The 27733-nt window shown below is 55.2% G+C and overlaps 7 protein-coding genes across 7 annotated transcripts; 2 read left to right on the top strand and 5 right to left on the bottom strand.

Moving 5' to 3' along the window:
- Nucleotides 1–2104: 2104 nt before the first annotated feature.
- Nucleotides 2105–3438, bottom strand: PODANS_4_700 (uncharacterized protein; the record flags this gene model as incomplete). Its single annotated transcript, XM_001903628.1, has 5 exons — nt 2105–2530; nt 2722–3039; nt 3101–3227; nt 3291–3328; nt 3397–3438. 5 exons carry the CDS (start codon nt 3436–3438, stop codon nt 2105–2107), a joined length of 951 nt encoding a protein of 316 aa, XP_001903663.1.
- A 596-nt stretch (nt 3439–4034) lies between these two features.
- PODANS_4_690 (uncharacterized protein) lies at nt 4035–5169 on the bottom strand (the record flags this gene model as incomplete). The annotated part of the gene is made up of 2 exons (XM_001903627.1): nt 4035–4855; nt 4914–5169. The coding sequence occupies 2 exons, from the start codon at nt 5167–5169 to the stop codon at nt 4035–4037; spliced, it is 1077 nt and encodes a 358-aa protein (XP_001903662.1).
- Nucleotides 5170–5730: 561 nt separating this feature from the next.
- Nucleotides 5731–7146, top strand: PODANS_4_680 (uncharacterized protein; the record flags this gene model as incomplete). Its single annotated transcript, XM_001903626.1, has 1 exon — nt 5731–7146. The coding sequence occupies one exon, from the start codon at nt 5731–5733 to the stop codon at nt 7144–7146; it is 1416 nt and encodes a 471-aa protein (XP_001903661.1).
- Nucleotides 7147–9620: 2474 nt separating this feature from the next.
- Nucleotides 9621–12722, top strand: PODANS_4_670 (uncharacterized protein; the record flags this gene model as incomplete). The annotated part of the gene is made up of 1 exon (XM_001903625.1): nt 9621–12722. The coding sequence occupies one exon, from the start codon at nt 9621–9623 to the stop codon at nt 12720–12722; it is 3102 nt and encodes a 1033-aa protein (XP_001903660.1).
- Nucleotides 12723–13171: 449 nt separating this feature from the next.
- Nucleotides 13172–15064, bottom strand: PODANS_4_660 (uncharacterized protein; the record flags this gene model as incomplete). The annotated part of the gene is made up of 5 exons (XM_001903624.1): nt 13172–14319; nt 14385–14522; nt 14580–14673; nt 14748–14804; nt 14867–15064. 5 exons carry the CDS (start codon nt 15062–15064, stop codon nt 13172–13174), a joined length of 1635 nt encoding a protein of 544 aa, XP_001903659.1.
- A 1390-nt stretch (nt 15065–16454) lies between these two features.
- On the bottom strand, nt 16455–17598 carry PODANS_4_650 (uncharacterized protein; the record flags this gene model as incomplete). The annotated part of the gene is made up of 4 exons (XM_001903623.1): nt 16455–16613; nt 16680–16830; nt 16995–17264; nt 17519–17598. Coding segments are annotated over 4 exons (660 nt in total), but the record flags the coding sequence as incomplete, so codon positions are not given.
- Nucleotides 17599–18971: 1373 nt separating this feature from the next.
- On the bottom strand, nt 18972–27112 carry PODANS_4_640 (uncharacterized protein; the record flags this gene model as incomplete). Its single annotated transcript, XM_001903622.1, has 4 exons — nt 18972–19472; nt 19539–25275; nt 25339–26878; nt 26971–27112. The coding sequence occupies 4 exons, from the start codon at nt 27110–27112 to the stop codon at nt 18972–18974; spliced, it is 7920 nt and encodes a 2639-aa protein (XP_001903657.1).
- Between the last annotated feature and the right edge of the window lie 621 nt (nt 27113–27733).

Here is a 27733-nt window from a genome sequence, read left to right as displayed (position 1 = left end):
TCTTCCCCCAAACTCGGGCCCCCAGTTCCCCTTCTACAGCAGGGAGGTCCACGACCGGCTTCAGGAGATTGAGTACCAGCGTGGGTTGGACGAGTATTATGGGGCGAGGGAGGATTATGTTGGTTTCGCCGGGGGGGGTCATCATCATCATCATCATCATCATCATCAAAGGCGAGAGGATCCAAATGTGAGGGGGGGGATTCATGAACTCGAGGCGACGGAGGAGGGGAGGCCGGTTAGTCAGGAGTTTGAGTTTGATTTTGAGCACAGCTTTGGGTGTGGACGGCCTGCTGTGGGGGTTGGGAGGGCGCAGGTGGTGGAGATTGGACGGGGGAGGGGTGGTCGGGAGCAGCAGGAGCAGCGGCAAGGGGGAGGGAGCACAGTTACTGAACAGGGGATTGATGAGATGGGGGGTGGTCATGGTCGGCATTGGAGTACTGGCGGTGCTGGTGCTGGTGCTGGTGCTGGTCGTGGAAGTGGGAGTGGGCATTGTTACAACCCCTACCGCTCGTCTGCCTAATCTGCCGGGTTCGAGATCATTCGGGGTTTGCAACTGATGAACAGCTCTCTCCACCTTTTGACAGCCCATCCTTGGTCTTGGACATCCCGATCAATGAAGCTTGTCTACACCCCCAGCCCAAACCACCCTCTTCTTTCACCAGCAACACCAATCACCACACTCAACCCAAATCTCCTTTCTTTTCTTTCCTTTCTTACGCAGCACCACCAAGAAAGAAATGATACCCGCTGCCTTTGCCTTGTCCGTCCTCCAAAGACGATACTGTAACCACCACCCAGCAACATCAACACCCACCCGTCCCGGCCAACCTACCGGGTAACCAACCAAGAATCAAGAGAAAAGGAAAAAGGGAAAATCAGAAATGTCAGATAATGTACTTAGCCAACTACACCCCCAACCGTGTGGGCCAGTAGCAGCCATCACAACTCTCTCCGTTGATAACCAGAGAGAATATACCAACCAGCTTTAGCCACTCTATGCTATTCACCCACAAAACTTAATACTTGATTTTTGTTTTTTCAAATCACTTTCCTATCGTCCCTCCTGCTCCCCAAAAACTTGTCTTTTGCATTTTGGGACGGTGTAGATCCCTACAAGCCTCATGTCTCTTACGTTGTGAGCAAAATAGAAATGGGCACTGCTGTCTGGGTAAGTTGAATGCGGTAAAGGATGATCAATAGGCCATAGAAAGGTAACAGAAACCCCCTCTCGGTCATGGTATCTGTAGAGCAAATCGACTTCTCTAACCCCCGTTTTAATAATATTCAAGGCCTGTGAACTGTCTTGGAGGCCTGCTGATTATCCTCAAAGGCCTTTATTCTTCGTGGCAGTCTCTACTGGCGACGTGTTGGGCTAGGCATATAGCAACTAAAGCGGCTGACCGGTCCATCCCTCAGTGAGATTTTTATACTTACACTTCATAACAAGTGAAAGACGAAAATATATGGAGATTCATGTTGGAATGATTATGGCGGTGGAAAAATCAAACTTCTCTCGAGTACACCCTAACTGCTGTTTTTGGCATATCATGATGTCTACCGGCCTCGAGATTCGCAAAAGTGACTTCATACACACACACAACTAGTCAGTTCTATTTCAGAGGGAAACGAAGAGAAAGAATACATGAGACAGTTGGGGTGTCAAGAGAGGTGGATATCAGTGCTGAAACGGACACAAAAATACACATCACAAAACAATTGACTTCATGATTCGTTGTTGGTCATGGGGTTGCTATTATCTATGCCACCCGGCAGCCGGGCTCCCCCGCCGCGAGGCCTGCCACGGCGACAAGGACAAGAGCAGTGACAGGCACAGAAATTTCTTTTTATTCCCTGCTCCCTCTTTTGCCTCGCAAAAATGCTGTGTCATGAAAGAGAACCCAAAGCGAAGACAAGCATTCCGAAGTACGCCCCTCCCAGCCGTTGGAACCCATCGATATATCGCGACGCTTCCTGGTATTTTCTCCCCACGCGGCAGCGCGGCCGATTTTATAGCAAACCACCCATAAAACCAACCTCTCATTCCTCCCCCTCAGCCGGCCCCGACTGATCCCCGGGCACTCAAGCATTAACCATTCCATTCAACTTAAGCGCGGGACATGACACCCCAAGCACGGATGATGTTGTCCGTGTAGCCAGCGAACAGAGTCTGGCCATCAGCGCTCCACGCAAGGGAGACGCACTCGGGCTCGCGGCTCTTCTTGCCAACGTTGGCGAAGTCGGGCTTGAGCTCATCAACCTTGCTCTTCTTCTCGAGGTCGAAGATGATGATGCTGCTGGAGGTGGCAGCGCAGAGCCAGTAGCGGTTGGGGGAGAAGACGAGGGCGTGGATCTCGTCGTTGGCGTTGAGGGAGTAGAGGTGCTTGCTCTCGTTGAGATCCCAGAGCATGGTGGTGCCGTCCTTGCCACCGGAAGCGCAGAGGGATCCATCGGGCGAGATGGTGACGGTGTTGATGTAGCCGGTGTGGCCGATGTGGTCGGTCTGGAGCTTGCAGCTGGAGAGCTCCCAAACCTATTGTAAACAAGCCATGTCAGCGTGGAATTCTCTGCGGGACTCCCTCAAAAATGGTCTGCAAACTCTTGCGGCTCAGTGCATGGTGAAATAGTTTGTCTCATGGCCCGGAGGCTCTGAAGTAGCAAATACTTTAGGTTGCAAGGCATCATCGCCGCAACAGCTGCCGAATACGTCCAAGTCCCACATACCTTGACGAGCTTGTCCCAGCCGGCAGAGACGATCACGGGGTTCTGGGGGTTGGGGGAGAAGCGAACGCAGGAAACCCAGTCGGAGTGGCCCTTGTCGGTGATGGTGAACTTGCAGTCACCGAGGGTGTTCCAGAGCTTGATGGAGCGATCGCGGGAACCGGAGACGATCTGGCGGTTGTCGGCGGAGAAAGAGACGGACAGGACGTCGTTGGTGTGGCCGACGAAACGGCGGGTGGTGGTGCCGGAGGAGAGCTCCCAGAGACGGAGAGTCTTATCCCACGAGGCAGAGAGGGCATAAGCGCCATCCGACGAGATAACCTGCCACGCCAATCAGCACACTGCCCCTCCTTCTTCTGATTCTGATCTTGATCTAACGTACGCAGTCGGAGACGATGTGAGAGTGGCCGTGGAGCGACCGCTTGGGGTAACCGTACTGGGTCTCATCGCGGGTGAGGTTCCAGATGATCAGGGTCTTGTCGCGGGAGGCCGACAGGAGCATGTTGGGGCTAGTTTCACTGGTGAGCGCATGTTCTCGCGGTTAGGAGGTCGGATTCGACGTGGTTTCGTACTTCTCCATCGAGGTGGCCAAGCTGGTGACCCAGCCATTCTGTAGCAAATCGTCAGCATCCAACTCGAGCGAGAATGGGCGAATTCGAGGTCGCAAGGACGACTTACGTGGCCCTCCAGGGTGCCCTTGAGGATGAGTTGCTCAGCCATCTTGATGTGCTTCCTGAGATGCAAGTATCTTGGGAAGAATGGTGAGCTTTTTCGCGGTGCCTCGAGTCGTCGGGGTCAGCAAGAAATCGGGGCGCTGCGGGATCCTCTGGGAATTGCCAAAACTTTTGTGCGGCGAAAATAGGGTCCGATCGTGGGGTACACTTTGCTCGCCGGTCCGCCAGTCGCTGGACAGCCATTCCCAGCTGGCGGTCGGTATGTGGGGCACCGACCTAGCTTTGGAGCTAGGTGGAGCTGAGCCCGGGCCCGCCTGGACATGGGCCGTGTCCTTGCTATCGATAAGGCAACTTTGATAAGTGATAAGGAATGATGTCCATTGCGGATAAACAGGAGAACAAAGAGTTCAGCGATGGTAATAGATTAAAGCTAAGCTATATGCTTCTGATTGACCCTTATTTTCTAGAAGAGTTGTGCATGGGGTATCAATGATCCCGTTTTCCCGTCCGTCTCCCCAGCGCCAAAATTAAGTACAAACTCCTGTGATGCATCCCAACCCTGTCTTGCTTCCTCTTGCAATACAAATCCCCGAATCCCATAGTCCTGCATTCTGTGCGGCTCTATACGTCCCATACCACCCCTCAACCCTTGCTGGAGATACCCTGAGCGGCGGCCAAAGCCTTCCTGGCACCACTTCGAGGGACTTCATGCCTGAAATAGCGCTTCTCCGTGTTGACAATCATGCTATGATCGGCAATCTCGAACCTGCCCTTCTCGCCATGCAACCCTCCTGACGCCACCTCTTTGCCGCTGGCCCTCGTGTCATCCTCGATGAACTCGCGCATAGCAGACTCCCAAAGCTCATGACGCTCCCGCCTCGCTGGCCGAGACTGCGCCGAAGTCCAGACCTCTTTCTGCTTCGCGATCTTGGAGGCGCGCATCAACCTTCGTAGAGCCGCCTCCCCTGCCTTTGCTTCCTTTGCGGCAGCCTCGCGCAGCTTCTTGGGATCGCCATGGGGAATCTCCTCGGGTGCAAGCGGTCGTTGCGGCTGTGGCGTGGCTTGTGATCCGTTGAGCGTCTGGGATTGTGAATCCGAAGCAAAGCTCCCCCAGTCGTCCACCACGGTAGCGGTCTCAACCGTCTCAGGCGTGTATCTGTAGGTATGAATGCTTGGAAAGGCAGGGAACGACTTGGGGATGTAGAGTTTAGATTCCTTGTCGCGAGCACCGTCCAGCTCCGCGCCGAGTACTGGCATGTCGACGAAAACGGGATCGCGCTCTGGTATCGGCTCGTATTCAGGTATCCTCTTGGCTCTTGGAATGGGATTCTTCTTGTGTGGTTCGAGCGCAGTGGTGGTCAGGTTGAAGTACTTCAACGCGCGCTCAAAGTCGCGAGGAATGGGTTGGGAACGGCGAGCAGCATTGGCATTGATCTTGACAGTCCCGAAGAGCGACTCGACATCTGGTTTTCATTGTTAGATCTTCAACTAGGCTGTTGATGACCGTCATGCAAGACCTACACTCTTCCACCATCGTTGTAAACATCTCCATGGCATCCTTCGCGGCCGAGTCGAATCCAACATGCTTCAAGGCGAGGGCGATGGCGCGACGCAGTCCAGCGCGCGCCATCTCCTCATGGGTGATGGAAGGTGCGATATTCAATGCCTGCAGTTGTTCCACGGCCGAGTCGATGTCGCCCTCCACGCTTCGTTGCCTCTTGGCTGGCAGCTCGTCGTCGGTGGGCTCTGCCGTCCGTTTTCGCGCCTCGGACGACATTGTGATGGATTTGTATCGGTAGATCGAGTACGGAACCAATTCTATTGTGACGGTTCGGAGTGGATGTGTGGAGGCCTTTGTTTTGTCGCTCGCAACGGGACTGGCCTTTTGCTGGAGAGGGTTTGAGATTGGCAATGGAAGTTGGGTCCCAAGTTCGGCGGCGGTTCAATCTGACGGGAGCACGGTCCACTGATGTCAAAGGGCCGTTGCACTAGCTTCACCCTGCACAACCCCACAGTTATCTCCACTTCAGATTTCAGCCTTGAGCATCTCTCTCTTCACCAGTTTTGTGCCTTGTCAGAATATTTCAATCGATTTGCGCGCGCTCATTTCAGATGATTTGAGTTTGGAATATTCATGATAAGAATGTCTTTACTTTTGCTCATGTGATGCTCAGTATGCCCTGTGGGGCAGAGGCGGGTGAGACGAGAAGCCCAGCATGAGGACCCGCTCTGGGGCTGGAATCTCGGAAGCCTCACCCGCCTCAACTTCAGCTCACTCTGCTTTTCACTCTGCCCAGTGATCACCAACCAAGTCCACAGTGTAAGCCAGCACTTTACAATGAGCAACGACACCTACGACCTCGAGGCCCTTCAAAATGGCTCCCTTGCCAACCTCGCCCTCACCAAGTTCAAGCTCACTCCCACGCCCTCCCTCACCGTCTTCCCTGATGAGATCTTCACCTTCGGGCCCTCCCTAACCTACCTCGACCTCTCCGGGACAGGTCTTTCTTCTCTCCCACCCAATTTCACCACCTCTCTCCCCAACCTCAAAATCCTCTTCCTCTCCAACTGCGCCTTCACCACCTTCCCGGACCTCTCCTCCCACCACACCCTAGAAATGGTCGCCTTCCGCCACAACTCGCTCACCAGCATACCCGAAAACACCCTCCCCCCCAAACTCCGCTGGCTAATCCTGACCGACAACCGCATCCCCTCCCTCCCCTCCTCCATCTCCTCGTGTCCCAACCTCGAGAAATGCCTCCTGGCGGGCAACAACCTCTCCACCCTCCCCCTCTCCCTCACCCAATGCCAAAACCTCACCCTCCTCCGCCTCTCGGCCAACAACTTTTCTTCCCTCCCCAAGTTCTTGTTCACCGCCTTCCCCAAGCTAGCCTACCTCTCCTTCGCCGGAAACCCCTGCTCCCTCTCCTCCCGCAAAGCCCACAAACTCCCCTTTGGCCTCCTCGACATCCCCTACAGCTCCCTCGCCATCTCCCGCGTGCTCGGCCGGGGCGCCTCGGGCATCATCTCTCAAGCAGAATGGAAGCCCTCCCCTGATTCCGACTTCACAGAAGACGTAGCCGTCAAAATGTTCAGAGGTTCTCTCACGAGCGACGGCAGGCCGGAAGATGAGATGGAGGCGGTGTTGCTCGCCGGGTCGCACGAGTCGTTGATAGGTGTTGTGGGAAAGGTTACGGGATATTCTGAAGGGGAAAGGGAAGGGGTGAAGGGGGGGATTGTGATGAGTTTGGTGCCGGGGGGGTATGAAGTTTTGGGCTTGCCGCCGGATCTGGAGAGCTGCACACGGGATCGGTTTACGGAGGGCGAGAGGGGGTGGGAGATGGGGAAGGCGGTGGAGATGCTGACGGGAATTGCGGGGGCGGGGGCGCATCTACATGGGCGGAGGATCTGTCATGGGGATTTATACGCGCATAATGTTTTGGCTAGCAAGGGGGATGGGCATGGGTTGTTGGGGGATTTTGGGGCGGCGAGCGTGTATGGGGAGGAGGAGGATGGGGTGGAGAGGGTGGAGGTGGCGGCGTTTGGGAGGTTGGTGGGGGATGTGCTCGGGCTTGTGGAAGAAAGGGGGGAGGGGGAGCGGGAGAGGGCGATGAGGAGGGGGTTGGAGGAGCTGCAGAGAAGGTGCGAGGATGGGGATGTGGAGGGGAGGCCGGATTTTGACGAGGTGGTGGAGGTGTTGAGGGGGATGTTGGGGTGGAGGGGAGTGATGAGGATTCCGGAGGTGCCTAATTGAGTTGGTTCTGTCTACTTGTCACCAAAGAGCGATGGGGATATCTTGGGGTCATCAAGCCAGGCTGGGATATTCTGGATCAGGTCTTGCTCGGCGACCTCGGGGTACAGATCTAGCGGTATGCACAGTCCAAAATAGACACACAAAACGGCTAGCCACGTCAATGTCTGGGTTCGGGGAACTCATCTCTGTGCCCAGCAGCACAGCAGCACAGAACCCTACCTAAACGGCGACGCATGCTTCCGCTCCCTCCCGTCTTGTCTTGTCTTGGCCTTGGCCTTTCTCGCACTGTTGTCCCTGCTTGATGTCTGTCTCCAACTGCATGTCGAGATCCAATATCATTGACGGATGATCTTCTGGTGGATGGCTGCAGATTTGTGTCGATGCTCCTGCTCGTGTTGAACGCTCGCCGCCGCCGCCGCCAGATTCTGCATTTTCCCTCCACGCCCCTGGTTGTCTCGGGTGAGGATTATTATTCAGCTTGCTGCGGTTGTGTTTTCTTGTGAACTTCTGGCTGGCCTGTGGATATACTTGAGACGAGGTGCAATTAGCCCTTGCATTCTACAACGTATATGATGTGCCCTGTGCCTTCAATATGCCTGCCTGGCAGGAGCTGTGCCGCGTTGCGGAAAGCGATAAACTAGCTGTCTGATGCAACATAAACATGGAAGGATCTCAGATCATGAATGTCTTCGCACACAGTAAAAGACACGGACCAGGCCGTTCCTCCGTTTCCTATCCTGATGAATCTCCCTGACCGCCAACCTGCCGTGTGTCTCTGCGTCATGTGAGCAGAAACACGCAGACGCCGTTTTCGCGTGCATATGCAGGCCCGGGCCATCATCCAACGTTCCCAAAGTCGGCTGCAGGATTTTGTGTATGTTTCTGAGGTTTTCCGTGGAGTTCCGTGAGTACATACCTGTAGGCGGTTGGTAAGTGGCGGTTCTTGCTTGATATAGATTTCTGTTCCTGGATTATGAGACTGGTTTCGGATGGGTGGGTATATCAGATCTATAAGAGTTTTACGAGCAGACCAACAGCGTGTTCGGAAACTTACATTTCCGTTGTTCAGGTTGGGTGGTAGCGGTCGTGTACCTGGTATTCTGAGGCACCCTTGCCACAGAATAATTGAGACACGAAAGTAGGTCAACATGACTTGAAGGATGGTCTATAGGCTTTAAAAGATCGTTTAAAGGGCCCGTTTCTTTACTTTTAAAGCATGGTTCATAGTATAATATCGGTCAAGTTACTTTTGTGTGTCAAACTATTTTGTGGTGAGGGTGCGAGAGAGGGGAGTCTTCAAGGGACGATGGCTGTTGGTAAATGGTATCAAGTTTCGTTCGTCCTTGTGGGCTCGAGCCATTGCATCATGAGGGAATATCATCCTCTCCTCTTGGATGTAAATCTCGCCCTGATGATAGACCGACGTGAAGTGGGATGGATGGTGGGGTCGAGGAGCCAGCTCCGGGAGAGTGTGGTTGGCCAATGCCACCTCAAGGTTGTCGTGATCCTTGCCCTGAGCATCTGGGCCTGGGGCCATCCGTCCGAACATGCGGGGCAGGGGTCCTGTCAGTGTCAAGAGCTGGCCTTACTCCTTCCAGCAGGTTGATGGTTGATGAGACACGGAGACACATGATTTTCAGGAAATGGAGGGGGGGCGTGTAGTGTATGCGTGGTGTTGTTGCTGTTGCAGTGCTTGGCGAGGGCCTGGCAGGGCCAGATAAATTGCGGACCACTCACACACACCCGAGCCTTCAGAAGAAGAGATTCCGATCTGAGAGATGAAGGTCGTATCGCCATTTTTACCCCACCGCCGCATCCCGGGCCCCGATCATAAAACCGTCTTGTCACCTTCTCTTCTTCTTGTCTGAACACGGAGACTTTTGCTGTCTCTGCTGACCGATTCTTCCACCGAGAGCGGAAGCCTTCCTGAAAGTGTCCGGCCCGGTTCGAGTTTGCGCCGCCGCCGAATGACCAAATAATAACGCTTGGCTCAGTCTGTTGATGTCCCCGTGTACTTTTCCTGTCAACACCATCATCTGCCCCAAAAGCCAGCTCGAGGGACGATACGCGCCAACCTCCAAGAACGACCAACTAAAACGCCCCGCCGCGGCAAGTGGATATCCCAGTGACAAGCTTCCGATCCGAGAACGGCATCTTTTGGCCCACCAGACATCGACGTCAACCTCGGAGGAGCTCAGGGAGTGAAACAGAGCGAGGCGCCACTCGACGAACCATCCACCCGCTGCAACCTGACACGGCCGACGCTTGCTTGCCATGTCAACAACGCGCCCTATGACTTGAATTTTTCTGTCTCTTGCCTTTTCAAGCATATCTCATATCGAGTTGACGGGCCGGTGATGCTGTGTGGAAAATCCAAGAATACTCTGAAGGTTGTTTCCTCCCCCTTTTCAATTTCTTCTTTTGTTGACATTTTGAACAAGAAACTGATGTTATCATAAGCCTGTCAACACATCATGCGCCCTGCGTTCCCCATCAACCCCGCCGCCATTCCGGCCATACGGACACGGAAGGCCCTGCTGGTCGTCGACCTCCAGAATGACTTTATTTCCCCAGACGGAGCTCTGCCTGTGAGCGAGCCTGACGACTTTGTGAAGCGGTCCCTTGAGTTGGTCAAAGCTTTCCGAGATTCTGGCGCCGGTGATGTGGTCTGGGTCCGCAGCGAGTTTGAGCGTCACCGGTCATTATCGGCCGAAGGAGAGCAGATCATCACAGCCAACGTGCCAATACGCCCACCAAGACCAGGCAGCGCTCGGGGTCGCCCTCCCACCTCACGAGAACACGATGGCGCCGCGATGGAGGCTGACGACGAGGCATTTCTGAGCAACGGAGGGGCCCCGAAGAAGCCCTGTGTTAGAAAGGGGACCAAGGGAGCCGAGTTGGTTGCAGAAGTCCAAGAAGCCGTCGATGCCACCCGGGATATTGTCTTCACCAAGACACACTACAGCGCCTTTGCCTCGAGTCAACAAGAGTTGGTGCAGACACTGAGGCGTCGCTTCGTGACAGGGCTGTACGTGTGTGGAGCCCTGACCAACATCAGCATCTACGCGACAGCGCTGGATGCAGGCAGACATGGATACGAGATGACGATTGTGGAGGACTGCTGTGGTTTCCGGAATCAGCTGCGGCACTTCAACGCCGTCAAACAGCTCGTGCAGTTGACGGGCAGCGTGGTGGTCAACGCCAGCGCAGTCATGCAAGAACTGCAACCGCCGCCGGCAGACAGCCGCCCGTCTGGGCTCTCCCCCTTTATCTCCAACATGCAGTTGAACCGGCCGAGCGGGTCTTCGGTCACACCACGGAAAGACAAGGCTCCCGGGCCCACCTCCACGTCTGCCAAGACGGCGTCGCCTCCACCAGATCGGGGCGCAAGCGGGCCAAGCACTTCGACTGCTGCACACCAACGCCCTTCCCAAGACGCCCATGTCCAAGTCCAACAGCAATACATACACACGCCCTTGGAGGCTGACTCGGACTCGTCGCCGTCAGACAACAATGATGAGTCGCTGAGGAAACAGGAGAAGCAGCCCGTCACGAGTGTTGGTGGTCCAAAGCAGGGCGAGCTGTCATTGAGCAGCCCACAAGGTCCGGCCCGCGCCCCTGGCGCACCAATCACTAAATCTGAGAATGCCACTAGGGTAAGAACACACGCCCGACTACGGCTGCGGCACTCGGGTTCCGATAAAAGCTTCGCACCGCCGCCGAGGTCCCCTCCCATCGCTGACCCAACTCCGCCTGCTGTGAAGGACTCGACCGAGAAGAAAGCCGATCCAGACGAGCAGCACCAGACCAAGAGAACCAAGATCGAGGTGGGCTCTGAGACGGACACCATGGACAAGAAGCAACACGACAGCCCCAAGATCGAGCCAGACCCGGAGGTTGAGAAGATCACCCAGCAGCTGACCAACTCCAAGATCGAGGTAGATTCGGATTTTGAGAGGGACAGCAAAGAGCCTGGCAGCCCCAAGATGGAAGCTGGTCCGGATGCCAAGAGTGTGGACGCCAAACTCACCAGTGCTGTGTCTGAGCCTTCCTGTGAAGGCGACACTCATGTCATCACCAATGTTCTCTCGCCAACTCTCGCGGCCGATGCCTTTGAACGTCTGCTGGAGGAAGTCAGCTGGGCCGGCATGTCCCACATGGGCGGCGAGGTTCCTCGTCGCATAGCCGTCCAGGGTGAAGTCGACAAGGACGGAAACATGCCCGTCTACCGCCACCCAGCCGACGAATCGCCCCCTCTCCTCCCCTTCTCCCCCACCGTCCTCCAGATCAAGACCGCAATCGAAAAGCACCTCGGCCACCCCCTCAACCACGTCCTGATCCAGCACTATCGCGGCGGCGACGACTACATCAGCGAGCACAGCGACAAAACGCTCGACATCGTCCCCAACAGCTTCATCGCCAACCTCTCCCTCGGCGCCGAACGAACCATGGTTTTCCGCACCAAACGCCGCCCCTCTAAACACCACCAAGAAGAAACCTCGCCCGCGGAAAAAGCCAGACGCCAGATCCAACGCGTCCCCCTCCCCCACAACTCGCTCCTCCGCATGGGCCTCTCGACAAACAGGCACTGGCTCCACGCCATCCGCCCGGACAAACGACCCCCCCTTTCCAAATCCCCCTCTGAACTCTCCCACTCTGGCCACCGCATCTCCCTCACCTTCCGCCAAATCGGAACGTACATCAACCCCTCCCAAACCCTCATCTGGGGCCAGGGCTCCCCCGGCAAAACCTTTGGTGAAGCCCAACCCGTCCGCAACGGGCAGACTCCGGAGGCGATTCAACTCCTAAAGGCCTTTTCCGCCGAGAATAACGATCCGGCTTTTGACTGGGAGGGGTTTTACGCCGGCGGTTTTACTGTGCTGCACATGGGGACGCCGAAGCGGTACTGTCTCGGGAGCGACGTCATCGCCAACGCGAGCGTCTTGTTCGCGCTGGGGGAGTTGGGGGTAAATTGCGCAAAGGGGAGCGTGAGCACCGCGGGGGGCAGGTTTGAGGATAACGATCCCGACCGGGGGGTGGTGGAGGGGTGGGGGAACGTGTTGAGGTATTTGGATGCGGTTTACGGGGCGGGGAGGAGGTATGATCAGTTTGGTCCTGGGCAGGTGGCCAAGCGGTTCATGTTGTTGGACCGGGCGGTGAGGGAGTTTGGGGAGGGGGTTTGGCGGCCTGTTCGGGAGGGGTTGGGGGAGAGGTTGGGAGGGGAGGAGCCCGGGATGGGCAAGGTGAAGAAGGTTGTGACGGTGCTGCTGTGGGAGGAGCTGGAGTTTTGGGAGGCGGAGGTCAGGGCCGGTGCGGAGAGGGGGAAGGGGTTGTTCGTGCTTGGGGGGGAGACGGCGTCGCCGGTGGATTTCGCCTTGTGGCCGGTGTTGCATGATATTGTGAGAGTTTGTGGGGAGCGGGTGTTTGCGGTGAGTTTTGGGAGCAAGGGGAAAACTACAGAGGAGGGGGAAGAGGAGGTCAGGCAGGTATATCTCAGAAAGTATTACGAGGGGATCAAGCAGAGGGCTGGGGTGAGGGAGAGGGTGTTGGGACTGTGGGAGGGAGAGCCTTCGTGACATGACTAGATGGAAAATTTTGGATACACGGCATCTTGGATGGATGGATATACAAAAAAACACTTACACAAAAGGTGGAATGGATAGGTATCTTGGGGTCTGGTAACTTGAATGTTAGCAAGCGAATGAGCGAAAATAGCATCATGCTTTTTTTAATGATGAGATATGGATGATGATATCGGTCTTCAAAGTGAACAAATGAGATGTAGATGTTTCATTCAGACTAAATTTAGTCGAACCTAACAGAAACCTGTGTATACCCATTCACCGAGTACAAAACATGCATAACAATACCTAAAACACCCATGTTGAGACAGTACCAACAATAACTAAAAAAGGAAAACTTGCACATCGTGACAAAAGGACTGTTAAACTCCTTTCTCGGACCCCCCTCCCTCATCTCATCATGTCATTTCTCATCATCACCAACCCCCCCATCACCACACCACTTACTTCCCCTCCCAAGGAACAGGATACGTCCCCACCCAATCCGCCACCTCACTCCTCAACTGCACAATCTCCGTGTCCGTCTCCCCATCCCCCAAAAACTCCATAAAGGTCTTCACCCTCCCCGCCGTCTTCCCCTCCCCCTTTTCCTCAGCCGCCTTCCTCGCCGCCTTGTCCACCCTGACCGCAATCGTCACCGACCTATCGACAATATCCGCTACCCGCGCAAAGTCCTCCTCCTGGAATCCTCTCGTCGTCATGGCCGGAGTTCCCATCCTCAACCCACCAGGCGTCAACGCGCTCTTGTCACCCGGAACAGTGTTCTTGTTGGAAGCTACCCCGACCAACTCCAGGATCCGTTCCACTCTCGCCCCGTCCACACCGTGCGGCTTCAGATCGACAAGAACAAGATGGTTATCAGTACCGCCCGAGACAATCTTGTAGCCCAGCCCGCCCTTTTCCTTTGGTTCACCCAGCCTCTTGGAGAAGGCTTTGGCATTGGACAAGACCTGCGATTGATACGCCCTGAACTCTGGTGTTTGTGCCTGCTTGAGCGCCACGGCCAAGGCGGCAATAGTGTGGTTGTGCGGACCGCCCTGGTGGCCGGGAAACACGGATTGGTTGATGGGGTTCTCGAGGTTGTACAGCTCCTCCGCTCCGGTCTTCGGGTTGACCTTCCTCACACCGCGGCGGAAGAAAATCAGCGCGCCACGGGGGCCACGGAGGGATTTGTGAGAAGTCGTCGTGACAATGTCTGCGTAGCCAAACGGCCCGGGCATGACCTTGGCGGCGACAAGACCGGAGATATGAGCCATGTCAGCCACAAGGTAGGCCTTCACCTTGTCGGCGATGTCCCGCATACGAGCATAATCGATTTGCCTGCTGTAGGCCGAGGCGCCAGCGACGATAACCTTGGGGCGGTAGATGGTTGCCAGCTCCTCGAGCTTATCGTAGTCGATCAGGCCGGTGGACTCGTCAAGTCGGTAAGGAACCGTCTCGAAGTACTTGGAGATGAACGAGATTTTCTTGGTGGGGGTCTGGTACCCGTGGGAAAGATGGCCGCCGTGGGGGAGATCGAGACCCATCAACCGATCATGAGTTTCCATGATGGCTGAGTAGACATACAGGTTCGCTGGCGCACCAGAGAGAGCTATTCATTCCCAACATTGTCAGCACTCATTCTTTCTCTTGACTCCGTCCCTCCCCCTATCCTACCTTGAACATTCACCCCCCACTCCTTGGCATCCAGTCCGAACGTCTCGAGTGCGCGCTGCTGGCATAATCTCTCGGAGGCATCGATGAACTCGTTACCGCCGTAGTATCTCGCACCCGGGTATCCCTCAGAGTACTTGTCTGTTGTCCACCATTAGCATTCTCGTCCCACTCCTCCAGGTTCGCAAGAAAACCCACTCTGCATAGGACTCCCCAGCGCATCCAGCACAGCCTGCGAGGTAAAGTTCTCGGAAGGGATCAAGTTGATGAACTGCTTTTGCCTGACTTTCTCCTGTTTGTCACCACGTCAGCTTCGGCACACCCCCGCACCCATGCCCCATCGCACTCCTTCTCCTGGGTACTAACCTTCTCGACAATATCATACATGATCGGATCCGCCTGCTGCAAATGCGCCGCAAGCAACTGCATGTGCCTGTCAGCATTTATTTCTTTCCCTTCCTTGTACATCAACATAAATCCCCCACCTTCTGCTGCGTATCATTCCCTAACGACGAAACCAATCTTTTCTGCTGCTGCTGCTGCTGTCTTGACATCCATCCCCCAAGCTGTCCCGCCCTCCTCGTCATCGTGGCCGTCGTGGTGGTGGTGGCTATCATCCTTCTCATCATCGCAGCCGAGGGGGAACCGCCGGCGGCGCTCCGCAACGCCGGGATTGTCGTCATCGTATATAAGTCAAGTTTCGAGCTCCTACTCAAACCCACCACTGTCAGACAAGCAACCACACCACCCGCACAACCCAGAGAGAGAAAAAACATACCAATTGCCTCCTCCCGAATCTCCAGCAAGGTAGTGGTGTCAAGAGGAATAATCTTTGTCGTCTCTCAAACCACCAATGACACCGAACCAAAGCAAGGTTTGTGATTGGAAATAAACCCGGAGTAATACATGACGGGCGGCGAACAACACCCATGGATGGGACCTACCGCTAGACCCCTCTCTGATTGGGCAGCGCCAACCACAAGCACTCCGACCCGACCCGCGGTTGTCCGTCCCCCAAACGCCGACCTTTCCCCACCACATTACACCATCCACCTTTTGTCAAGCCACGCTCAACAACCAGCCACAAGCCGCATCGCGGCACGTGCACCCACACAAACATCAAGGGTATTTTACTTCCCAGTTCCCCCCCGCTCCGAGCATGGCCCCTTTTTCTTCTTCTTTTTTCTTCTTCAAATCAACTATATTGGGGATGATGAGCGCGCTTCGATCACATATGCAATTCGGTCCTCCTTCTTAGGGGGACATGCTGACATGTTCCGGGCGCCAGATTCACCAACCTTTTGAACGGAACAATTTGACTGCCTCTGACCCAACCACAATATTACGTTGATGCACCCACTAGACACAAAAGGTGGTTCTTATTACTCTATACTTTGCACTGCTTTTGCTTGTGTTTTCTCTGGGCGGACTGGGGTTGAGGGCATTTCATTACGTTATTCGTGAGCTTCCGATAAGGTAGCTTAGGGTGTTTTGGTTCTAGGTAGCTGGTGTATCCCTACTGTACTCTGTTTCGAACATGGGACGGACGTGCTTTTGGCAAGGATCCATGATAGTTGCGTAGATATGTAGGTAGCGTCACTGTTGAGCAGAGATGCCAAGTGGTGTCTTGTGACGGATATAGACCTTGCGAAGCTCGCCTCTTCGCTCAATGATGTGTACATCCATGTTTGTGATCACTCGCCCAATTCGTTTGCTTCGACATGTCCATCTCCCACAAGCACGTCAAACTTGAACCGCACAGCATTGTACATGTACCAGATTGTCAATATCTCGAAGGGAAAAAGAAAATAATTGTCATCGCACCCGGCAAACCCATTGATTCCGTTTTTCAATGCCTAAACATGGAAGCCAGAACTTGTCTCGAGTCTGGAGAGACCACGTCCCATCACAACAGCACACACCTGCACGGCCGGGGGGGAGCGAGTCCAGCGTGTGGCAGCAGAGAGAGGACCGAGAGGTAGAGAGAATGCGTCCATAAAAGAGCCCAACCCATTACTCCGAATGCAAGGCCGCCAAGAATCCATTGTCCATTCACATTGTTGATGAAGAAATCTACTTGGACTCCTCCTCGCCCTCGCCGAGAAGGGCGTTTCTCTTCGCCGCCTGTCTCTCGAGCTTGCGCTCGCGGGCAGCCTTGGTTCTGGCACGCTTGGCATCCATCTCCTCCTTGATCTGTCTCTCGCGAGCCTTCTCGGCCTTGGCACGGTGAATCTGCGAGGGTGAATGTCAGTGTCATGTGTCCAAAACACACCGCCCACAAGATGGAGGAAAACATACGTGCTCAACGAGGGCACGCTTGTGCTTGAAGGTGTTACCCTTGGCGGAGTGGTAGAGCTCGTGGTAGAGGTGCTTGTCAATCTTGCCGCTGGCGCGGTACTTGACGAGCAGACGGCGGAGGACACGCTGGCGACGCATCCAGAGGACCTGCCTGCACCGGTTGTCAGCACACATGCTCGATTTGTCATGCATTTCTTCTAACCCCCCCCCCCCCCCCCGGAGCATCAAAATCCAAAAAGATATCCCCGACTGTCTTCGAGTCCTATCCTCCCATTCTGATACTCGGCCGGGAAATCGAAGGCGGTTGTTACGTACTCGGGCATACGGGCATCGGCGGTACCCTTGCGCTTACCGAAGCCACGGTGGCGACCAATCCGGCGGGCGAGGTTCAGCTCCCGCGCGCGAGAGCGCGAGTGCATGGTGACGGGCTTCTTGATGATGAGGCCATCGGAGACGAGCTTGCGGATCGTCTGGCGGGAGTTGGCGTTGGAGATCTCGCTGACCTCGTTGGGGTCGAGCCAAATCTTGCGCTGACCGCAGCCCAGGACGGACGACGCCAGGCGCTTCTGGGTCCTCAGGTTAACCCTACAGAGCCGAAAACGTCAGCATCTTGTCGCTCTGTCTGTATTTTAATTTTATTTTTTTTCGATGGGCGCGTGTGTCTGGAGGTGTGTGTGTGCTCGACGGAAATCGGGGATTCGACAAGGGCTGTATCTTCGGCGGTTCGTTCGGTTTGCACGGAGGAGTTGGCCATCGTGCCCCCCAAACTCGCCGGCCTCTGAAATGTGGCAGGTCTGTGATGGTGGGAATCGGTCGGATCGATGACGGCTGGTACTCACATCTTGACGGATTGATGCTGTAGATGGTTAGTATGGGAGGTTGTCGATGGATTGGATTTTCCGCTGAGGGGAAGTTCGTTCCTCAGAATTTCTCAAGCCGCCAGTTTGTGGGTTTCCCGGGTGGGCCCGCAAATTTGGCTGCGATTGGCAAAGGGTTCGTGTGGATCACGTGCCCTAACGCGTGCAACCAATTGCTCGCTGCAACTCCGGCAAGGAGTCAGCGGTCCATGCGCCCGCCCCCACTTTATTTCCTATCAGCTTATCAAGCGCCCATCAACGACAACATCAGCTTGCTCTCTGTTGACATGGGGCAGATATTGGCAGGTTATTGCTATTTGAATGATATGATTACCTGATAGCATGTTAGTAAGGCCTAAGTTGCCAGGAGAAAGATAGAAACAAAAAATGAAACTGATTTTCCCGTGGGCACAGACTCGGGTCTTGGACACCAAGCACTTGCACTTACAAATCATGACTTCATGACCTTTGTGCATGCCCGGCTTCCCATTGACATCAGATGCCAAAACAGGCATTCCACCAGAAAACATTATATCAACACTTTTGCAATCATGGACCTCGAACCTTTAATCGCGAGGAGGTAGATACTCAAATGAGGCCCGTCTTCCACCCTACTCAAACATATCGAAGCCATGGATGCAGTCTTCTCCTGACAAACATACTTGCCCATGGCAACACAGCAAAATAATTATTAACAGCCACCTTCAAAAACCCGACTCCCGTCCCCAACACCTCAATCCCCTTCTATCACCCCTGCCAGTTGTCTCGGATGCTATTCTTCATTTAGTTTCTCCTCAAATACCACACTCCCATTTCCACACCCTAACAGCCAACCCACATGCATACACGTCGTCTACAATTTAAAGTCAATAGCCTGCAATGTGAATTCAAAAAAGAGTACTACATATACCTTCTCAACACTTTTCTACCATCATTTGCCGCCAACAGATGATTCTCTTTTGGAAAGCCATCCAGGATGCTCCAACTGTCACTCAACTGTCCCCTAGAGTTTATTAAACATCAAACATATCCCGAGTCCTCAACGGTGAAATTCTAGGCTTTTCTTTACCTCAGCAACACAACACAACACAACACAACACAACCCAACACAACACAATACAACACAGCACACCACTATACCTCTCAAGTCTCAACACTTTAACTGCGTTCCACATGTTCAGTCACCAACAACCAAACCATGACACTTGAATCACCCCTTTGCCAGATGTAAGTGGAGACATCAAATCTTTTTGATCTTCAAAGTACACGCAGGCAGCAACTAAAGTACTACCACCCTCCCCATCAGCAAAATACATCAAAATAACATTTTTCCCTTCCCAACTACCTATGTAACACCATGTAGACACAACCCTTTTACCCCCCCCTTACTCCTCCCCAAAAACATCCCCCCCCACATCCACCTTCCCAACTGCCATCAACTCCTTCTCATCCTCCAACTCATCATTCGACAGCCCCAACCCCCCCGCCCCCACTCCGCCTCCCTCCTCTCCCTAACCTGCGCCCCCAACCTCAGCGCCACCCTCTTGAAGTAATCCTGCATGCTCCTCTTCGCATTGGCCTGCAAGTCCATCCCCGAAATCCACTTGTCAAACACCTTGCTCTCCTCGTCCGCCACGGCAAAAAGCTGCACAAACGCCGCCTCTGCCGCCAGCTTGACCGGGATGACCGTGTCCCTCACCGAGGCAAACACGGGCGGCGCAAGGATGCTCAGGTGAGGGCGGACCATGTCGGGATGGGTGCGCGCCAGAGTCCGGACGAGCACAAGCGCCAACCGGCGCGTGTCGCTCGCGTTGCCCGGAGGGATAATGGTGGACAGCGTGGTGAAGATGGGCTTGGTGCTCTCAAACGACTTGGGGAGGTCGGCAGAAAGGAGGTATTTCCCCGTGGCGGCGATATAATTGTCCGCAATTGACGGCTGTGTTCAAATGTTAGCTTCTTTTCGAACTCCCAAAACAAGACATCAAAAGCAAATAGTACTCACATCCTTCCCAACCATTCCCGCGCAAAGTACCTCGGGCAACTCGTCCCCAAGCCCACACTCACCCACCACTCCCGCCGCCTCCAACAGAACTGCATTCAACGCCAACACCCCCATCAAACCCCCTTCCCCTCCCTTCAGTACCCTGTTCCTCAACAACCCCCCGGCCACTTCCACACTGACGTTCCTGACCAACGCCCCAAACAGCTTCGCATGCGTAATCACCATCCCGCTGTCCCTCTCGTCCAGCTCATCCCCCCCGTCAATCATCCCCAGGATCGCCTGCCTCGACCCCTCACCCATGTTGCCTCCCGCCCGGCTAACAACCTCATACAGCGCCTTGAGCATGGCCGTCTTGACCCCGGTATCGCTCGTCTTCGAACCCGTCACCAACTCCGCAATCAGCGGGTCAACCCTCGGCGTAAACTTGATTAGCGTCCCCAGCGCCTTCGCCGCCCTGCTCCTCAACTGCTCGCTCGACGTGTCCGCCAAACTCTTGGCAAACGTCCTCTGCAGCTGCGGCAAGAACGGCTTCAGCGCCGCCGGCATCTTCTCCAACAAGTTATTCAGCGTAAGCAAAATCGCCGACTTGACCTCGGTCGACCGCTCAGACACAACACGGATGAGCGGGCCGGTGATCTGTGTGACAAACGGCTTGAGCGCCGCCTCGCTCGTCCTGTCCACCACGTCGGAGATGGCCAGCGCGGCGCTGACCCTCTGTTCTGTCGTGCCGTTCATGAGACCCTGCAAGAAGATGGGCAAGATGGCGTTGATGCCCTTGGGCAGCTCGAAACCAGGTAGGTTGGCCCCCGCAACGCCCACGTGGAGGAGCGTCTGTCTTGTCGACGGGACCAGCGCCTCCATCTCCTCCTTCTTGAGCCGCTTGGTGAACTCGCTCAGGGCGCTCCACGCGGACCGGACGACTTCCTTGTCACGATCGTCAAACGAGATCAGCAGCGCCCGGATGATGTCCTGGTTATATCTCGAGTAGTCCACGTCGGCCTCGGCGAAGAACTTGGCCAAGTGGCGAGCGGTGGCCGATCTCTTGCGGTGATCTTCGTGCTTGGTGAGCTGCAACAGCACGTTCATCACCACATTGAGCCCGTCATACTCGTCAATAGACAGCAGCACCGTGTCGAACGAGTTGTCGAGGTCCTCCCTGAGGTCGTCCTCGGTGCAGTTGATAATGTTGTCCATGAGCGAGTTGATGATGTTTGGCAGACGGCGGTTCATAGCCGGACCGGCCACCTTGGACAGGCTCGCCAACGCCTTTGCGTTAAAGGCCGAAATAGGCGGCGCGATGAGCGTCGGGATGAGGTTGGGCAGAATGATGTTGGAGCGCGTCGTCTCGGTGAGCAACGTGAGCAGTGCCGCGAGAGCATTGTCAGCATCCTCGTCGGACCGCAGCAGGTTGAGCAGATACGGCAGCACCTGATCAATCGCACGCTTGCCGAGGATCTGCTGCAGCGAGTCAAATGCCTCGGCCGCTGCCTCGCGAACCTCATCATCCGAGTCGGTGAGAGCCGTGCGGACAACAGAAATGAGCGTCTTCTCGTGGTCCTCCAGCGCTTCTGGAGAGGCAGAAGAGATGAGCTCCTTGAGCGCAAGGCAGATGCCCTGCTTGGCGTCCACATCACTCGACGTCTGCAAGCCCTCCTCCAGCGTAGGCAACAAGGTAGCCAGCACACCATCTCCAGCCTTCCTGATAAGTTCACCAAGGGCGTTGCTAGCAATGACCTTGTGCTCCATGTTGGAGCTGCCCAACCGCCGAATAATAAGCTGCGTGAGCGTTGGTACCAGCTCCTTGAGGGTTCTGGGACTGTGCACCAACGCCTTCCAGACACTGATAGCCGCCGACCGCACCGCACCCGCGGTATCACATCTGCAGACATACAGCGCCGAGAGAATCTTGTTCCGCTTCTCATCCCCGAGAACCTCACGGAGAGACGCACCGGCCTCCTTGGTAGCATCCTGATCCTCCTCCTCGTCCTCCTCGGCATTGGCTTTGATACCAGCCAAGTTGAACAACAAATCACCGACCAACTCAACAGAGCTGAGACGGATGCGGTAGCTATCGTCAGCAAGACCACGCTCAAGCTCAGGAAGGAGCAAGTCAACCGCACGAACTGCAAAGTTCTTGACCAGAAGGCGACCAGCACGGAGAGCTGTTTCTCTGATGCTCTCAACATCATCCGCAAGACCAGACAAGATAGGCGGGATGATCTTGCCGAGATAGTTGGCGAAGCTGTTGCCGAAGCACACGGGCAAGAAGATGAACAGCGACATGAAGCCCTCGCGGACCGAGGCCTTGGCAGACTCGACATTTTGCAGAATGGTAGGCAAGGTCTCCTCCAATCTCGAAGTACCAAGACCAGCAAGGACCTCACTGAGCGCCTGGGCAGAACCAAGTCTGTCGCCCGCACCAGTATCGGACTTGAGCGTCTGCATAAGACCGGGAATAAGATCTGGCAGCGCATCCTCGCCCAGCTTCTCAACAAGTGAACCGAGGGCGCGGGAAGCTGTGGCACGGGTGGTAGGCACAGGATCAACAATAGCAAGCTTGAGACCAGCCACGAGCACAGGCAGATGAGAGACCAAATCCTTGCGCTCGGTAAGATGGGCCAAGCTGCCAATGACCTGGGCCGCCTTGCGCTTGGTGTTGGAACGATCGGCCAAACCACGCTCCAAGATACGGCTGACAAGAGCCAGCGAAGGCGCGTCGAGGTAATGCACGAACTGCACCTTGATGAGCGCATCGAGAGCAGTGTCGGTATACTTGGTGGCATCACTGAGGGCCTTGAGGAGAACATCGACCAAGCTGTGAATCTCGGGGTTGGTGATGACCTCGCCAAATCTCTTCAAACTCTTGTTGGCTGCAGACCGCACCTCCTTGTGACTGTCGTTGAGGACAGCCGTCAGTGGTGGGATAATCTCGGGAAGACTCTGAGCCAGCTGTTGAGGGTCCAGGTACGCCATGGCACCCAACAGATCGCAAGCTCCCTTTTTGCTACGCCACTGATCGTCGTCAAGACCTCTGAGGAGTGTGGGCAAAATCTGCTTAACACCATACGAGCTCAGCTTGGCAAAGCAGGCCTTGGCAGCAGCCAGAGCAGCCTCACGCACATCCGCGTTGGCATCACCGAACCCGGCGAGAAGCTGGGGCACGATCTGGATGACATAGGGCTCAAAGACACGGCCCAGAATGGTTGACAGCAATTCATAAGCCAGTAGGGCAGACTCGCGCTGACGGACATCCTTCTTGTTCTCGAGGCAGCTGTGAAGGGTAACCAGGATGCGATACTCCTTCAGCACAGCAATGCCCCTGCCCTGGACAAGACCAGCCAGACCGTAGGCAGCACCGCGCTGCTCAGGGTACTTCTGAGACGTCATCAAAACCTCGAGCATCTGGTCGAAGTACTTGGACGACTTGTCACCCGAAATACGAACCAGGGGAGGGAGGCACTCGGCAATGGCATACTGCACAGTTTCGGACGGGGTGCTGAGCGTCGAAAGCAGGCGCTCAATGACAACCGGGATCTTCTTGTCGCCGTGCTTGAGATGGCGGGCAAGAGCACCATACATGATGATAACAGCCTCGTTGACACGGTCTGCCGCCTCAGAGTGCTTGTCAGGCGCCTCGAGCGTCTTTTCAAACGTCTTCATGAGATTGTCAAGAATGCCCTTGCCGTGAATTTCGATGGCAATGTTGGCAGCCTCGAGCATTTCCGCACGTACATTGCCGTTTCGGTCACCGAGCGGCCCTTGCTCGATGAGATAGGCAAAGAATGGCTCGAGCTGGTTCTTTTGCAAATGTGGTGCAATATCCTTGAATGCGAGGGCAATACCATGTCTAGCCTCCCAAGGATCCGTCAGGTCCATCTTCTTGGGCATGCCAAACTCATCCAGCAGCTGCACGCGAGGCTTCGCTAGCTCGCTGTAAGATGCCCTGAGCTTCTCAAGAATAGGGTTGATGACATTGGGGTGTTGGCTGGCAGCCTCGGCAAGCGATCTGGCAGCGGCGCGGCGAAGCTGCGCATCCTTGCTTTCCAAGTAGGGCAGCATCTTGTGAGCGAGCTCTTCGGTCACCTTGAACTCACTCTCCTCCCAAATCTCGCGAGCAGTATCAACGTTCTCTTCCACGTCGTCGTGGCAGGCGAGCCAGATCTCTTCCGAGACCTCAAGATCGCTCATGTCCACATCGGCGCTGATGGACTGCAGCACCGCAGACCGCACGCTTGTTTGAGAAACAACGGCACCGCGAGACAGGATTGCAATTTCTTCAGGAGTGATGTTGGGGGCAACACAGCGCACCATGTCGGCAAAGCAATCCTTGATGATCTTGTAGTGCTGGTTGTACTTTTGCATCGACGCAATCAGCGTGGCAATGATTTGATCACGGGGAACCGCCTCATCCGACGAGGCATCTGTGTGGAAAGTGAGAATATCGATGGCGAGAACAACCTGGGCATCGCGATCCTCAGCGGTGGCGCCAAAACCCCCCTTCTCCAGGACAAGCAGCACGAGCGGCAGGATGTAAATGAGCGAGACCGTGTCAAAGGGGCGCTGCTCACCAGCAAAACGCAAGCGGTACAGCACCCTGGTAACAAGATCAAAGAAAGGCTCTTGGGTATAGGTGTCCGGCAGTGCTGAGACCTCATGGGCGCGGAGGGTAGCAGCCCCGATAAAGGGGCGGATGGGCCCAAGTCGGTTCGTGACTTGCTCGGCACAAGTGACCAAAGCTAATGGGCCCGTCTCTGCAGTGATCAAGCAAGCGCCGGCATCGATAACATCCAGGGTTGCCTTGACGGCCGCTCCGATCCAGCGGCTGGCATCTGTTGGTGGGCCTGTGGCCAGACTCTTGACAATGCCGAAGCCCCGAATCAACTTGGCAGCAGTCTGGCGGACAGAGTTCCGGACCTCCGCCTCTTTCTTGAGCTGGGCGTTCACCTTGGCTGTCTCGTCGGCAGTGAGCTTCTTTTGAGTACCCTTCTTTTGAGCGAGCTGTTCTCTGAGCTCCTGCTCCCACTTCAATGTGTCATAATCCTTGGTGTTCTTGTTGGGAACCGTGTTTTGTTTCTTGGCCAAAACGTCGACAAATGCAGTCCCTTCAGGGGTGCGGAAGATGGCAGCTTCGAGAGGACCGACGGCCTCAACCGCGGCGACATCCAGGTCTTGTTGAATGAGGTCAACGATGCGTGAAGTCATGGTTTCAGGGGCAACAAAGACGAGCTCGGCAGCCGCATTGTACGCTGCGGCCTTGACGGCCTCTGACTTTTGCTCGAAGCCAGTCCTCTGAACAATCTCGTCGATGAGCCGGTGGTCGTATTTTCTGGCGAGCTCACCAGGATCAAGCTGGACTCTCAGGCAAAGCTCAATCCAGCTCGCACGTGGGATAAGATTGGGCTTGGCCAAGACGAGCAGAGAGCACATTTGCGTCTCCAGTTTGGTCTTGTCGACCTCAGGTCCAGCCCGTTCTGGGCTCAGGCAAATGGCCTTGAGTACCAGGTGAAGGTTGGTCGTTTCCGACTTGGAAAGAACAGCGGCTGTTTCCTTGTCGCCCGTCTCGAGAGCTTCGATCCACTGCCACAAGCCGTTGATAATCTCCGCGGCGATAGACAACTCTTCCGAACCAGCTGTCTTTACACAGAGCTCGGTCAGACTATCCATGGCCTGGCGTCTTACCGCAGGAGTAGTGACGGTGGAGCAAATCACATAGATGTATGCTTGCGCCCAGGCTAGTCTCGCGGCAGCGTTGCTAGAAGCCAGGGTAGAGGCGGTGCTGGAGAGCGCGCGGGTAAGCCACTCGAGATCATCTCCAGTGAACTTGCCGTAGATTCTTGGGACGAGCAAGTAGGACGGCTTTGGCTCAAACGCCAAACTGTTCTTCTCGATAGCCGCCTTCTTGATGGCCTCCTGCAGCTTGGCGCTCTGCAACCTGTGGAACAGCGGTGCGAGGCCGCAGACGACAAGCGCGCCAGTTACAATGCCGTTTTGCGAAGCGGTGGTAGAGTTGGCGACAACCTCGTTGAAGGTAGCCAAAAGTGGTGGCACCACAGCTTCAGCGAACGTGATGAAACCCGCAGGAAGCCCTGCTTCGGTATCTTGGGGAATGCTCCGCAGCACCTCGCCGGTTCGAAGAATCCAAATCCGACGGACGGGGAACTTCTTGTCTGCCAGCCCCTTGGCGTAAACGTCAACCAGCGCTTTTGGAACTTCAGACCCGGTAAGCAAAGAAATAGCACTGGCGTTGAGAGCAAGAGTTTCGGCGCTCAGGGCGGCTTCGTTGGCCTCCTTGCCCACAACGGTAGGGAGCCCAGTGGCAATCTTGGTTGCGATAGATGTGGAGGTAGGCAAAGCAACAAGGATTTCCGAGTGAAGAACCCTGTGCTCGGCAGAGGCGAGCTTTCCCCCCTTTAGAGGAGTGAGCACTTCATCAGCAGACTTTTCCACCTCGGTGAGATCCTTGGAGCTCGTGGCGAGCGCTTTGAATGCCGACACAGCCCCAGTGCGAATCGCAGCATTAGAAGACTTGAGGTTGGAGAGTAGTGGTTTTGTGAATCGCCCACTGAGTGCCTTGGACAGGTCGAAACCAGGGAGAGACCGAACCAGGGGCGTGATAAGATCGTTCAGCACCACTTCAGGGGCTCTCAGCAGACCCTTTTCCAGAGCTGGAAAAACGTCCTTGTCGAGATCCTCAACCGTCACGAAGGCTGAGAAAAAGTCACTCAGACCATTGGCGATGTGTTTGGGGACTGGCGTTCTTGATCCAACAATCTCGCGTGTGTAAAAGGTAATGTATAGGCTCTTTGCGCTTTCGACAATGGGTTTAGCCTCGGGTTTTCGTGAGCACACACCGGCAATCACGCCCAGCAAGGCAGCATTTTTGGCGGTTGATTGTGTTCCTTTGGTTGTGAGAAGCTTGATGGCAGCCTCGACGGCCTTGATATCGGCTGAAACAATTTTCCTGAACCCCCTCCGAGTGATGACCAGCGCCGACCTCCCCACGCTGTCCCTCGCGGTGGCCTGAAGACATTTGTCGAGGCCATCGGCTGTTGCTTGAATAATGTCGTTCCCAAACTTCTCCCAGAGCGTTGTCCCGGCGAGGTTATCAATCAATAGGTTGCACCATTCCAGCAGCACAAACGCATTTCCTGGCGCAATTCCGGGTTTCTGGATCTCCTGCTTCACGGCGGCCACTAGTGGGGCGAGGACATCGGCTTCCCCTGTTTTGCAGATCGAGACAAGACATCGCTGTACGGCGTGTCGAGAGTGCTTATCGGTGTAAAACGCATGGGTCCAGAATATGACCTTGAGGAGGCCTAGAGTAGAGGGCTTGTCGAGAGCTGTCCACAGCCGAAGAGACAGACAGGGTTAGATTAGCTGACCACACCACTTGACCACTTGCTGCTAGGGACAGACGGGAACCGGTGCTCACATTTATGGGCAATCTTCTCGTCAATGGCGCGCAATTGGGCGATTCTGGCGGTTGTGGACGAGAGGGTCAGGGCCGTCTTTGCGTGCTTGAGGTCAAAGTCGCTCGACGAGGCGTTGGCAGAGGCAGTGGCAGCTTCAGACATGTTGGATGTGGTGTTCAAGTAATGGGTCGTATAATGACATGGTCGGGCGGCCCAGTCCCGCAGTCGATTTTGGAGAGATTGGAGAGGGAAAAATGAAGACGCTGGCCGTGATATGTTGCTTCTAGAAGGCTGTTCCTGAAATGTCACTGTCCACCTCACGGACTGTTTTTCGGCGACGACTCACATTTCGCCCAAAGTGGGCTGCTCTGCAGCTGCCACACCCAAGCTGGCTGGTAATTATTGGCACTGTGCTTTCCATCAGTATTATTACGCTAAACACAGTGCGTGAGTGCCCGGAATTCTTCAAACTGCCCCGCACCCCGCCCCTATCCAACGATCCAACGGCGGCAGAGCTGTCTCACATTTGCTTGGGAGCTTCATCTTTTTTGCCCACTTCGAACCTACAGCTATGTAGGTAGGTACCCTTTGCGATTCAATAGCACTCCTTTGGCGCAATCAGAACAACGATTGACCCATTCTCGAACTTCAAACCCGCTGTTTCCAAGCTTCAAACGTCTCTCCCGAATCACCGCCTACTTACTTTGCCTTTGCTACCTGAAACCCTTGAAGCCCGGTCAATTTGCGACAGCGACTACCACAGCTCAGGGCAAACCACGACTC

The sequence above is a fragment of the Podospora anserina genome, chromosome 4, assembly GCF_000226545.1.
Source record: "Podospora anserina S mat+ genomic DNA chromosome 4, supercontig 1".
Classification (NCBI taxonomy): Eukaryota; Fungi; Ascomycota; class Sordariomycetes; order Sordariales; family Podosporaceae; genus Podospora; species Podospora anserina.
This window is presented reverse-complemented; position numbering and strand designations above follow the sequence as displayed.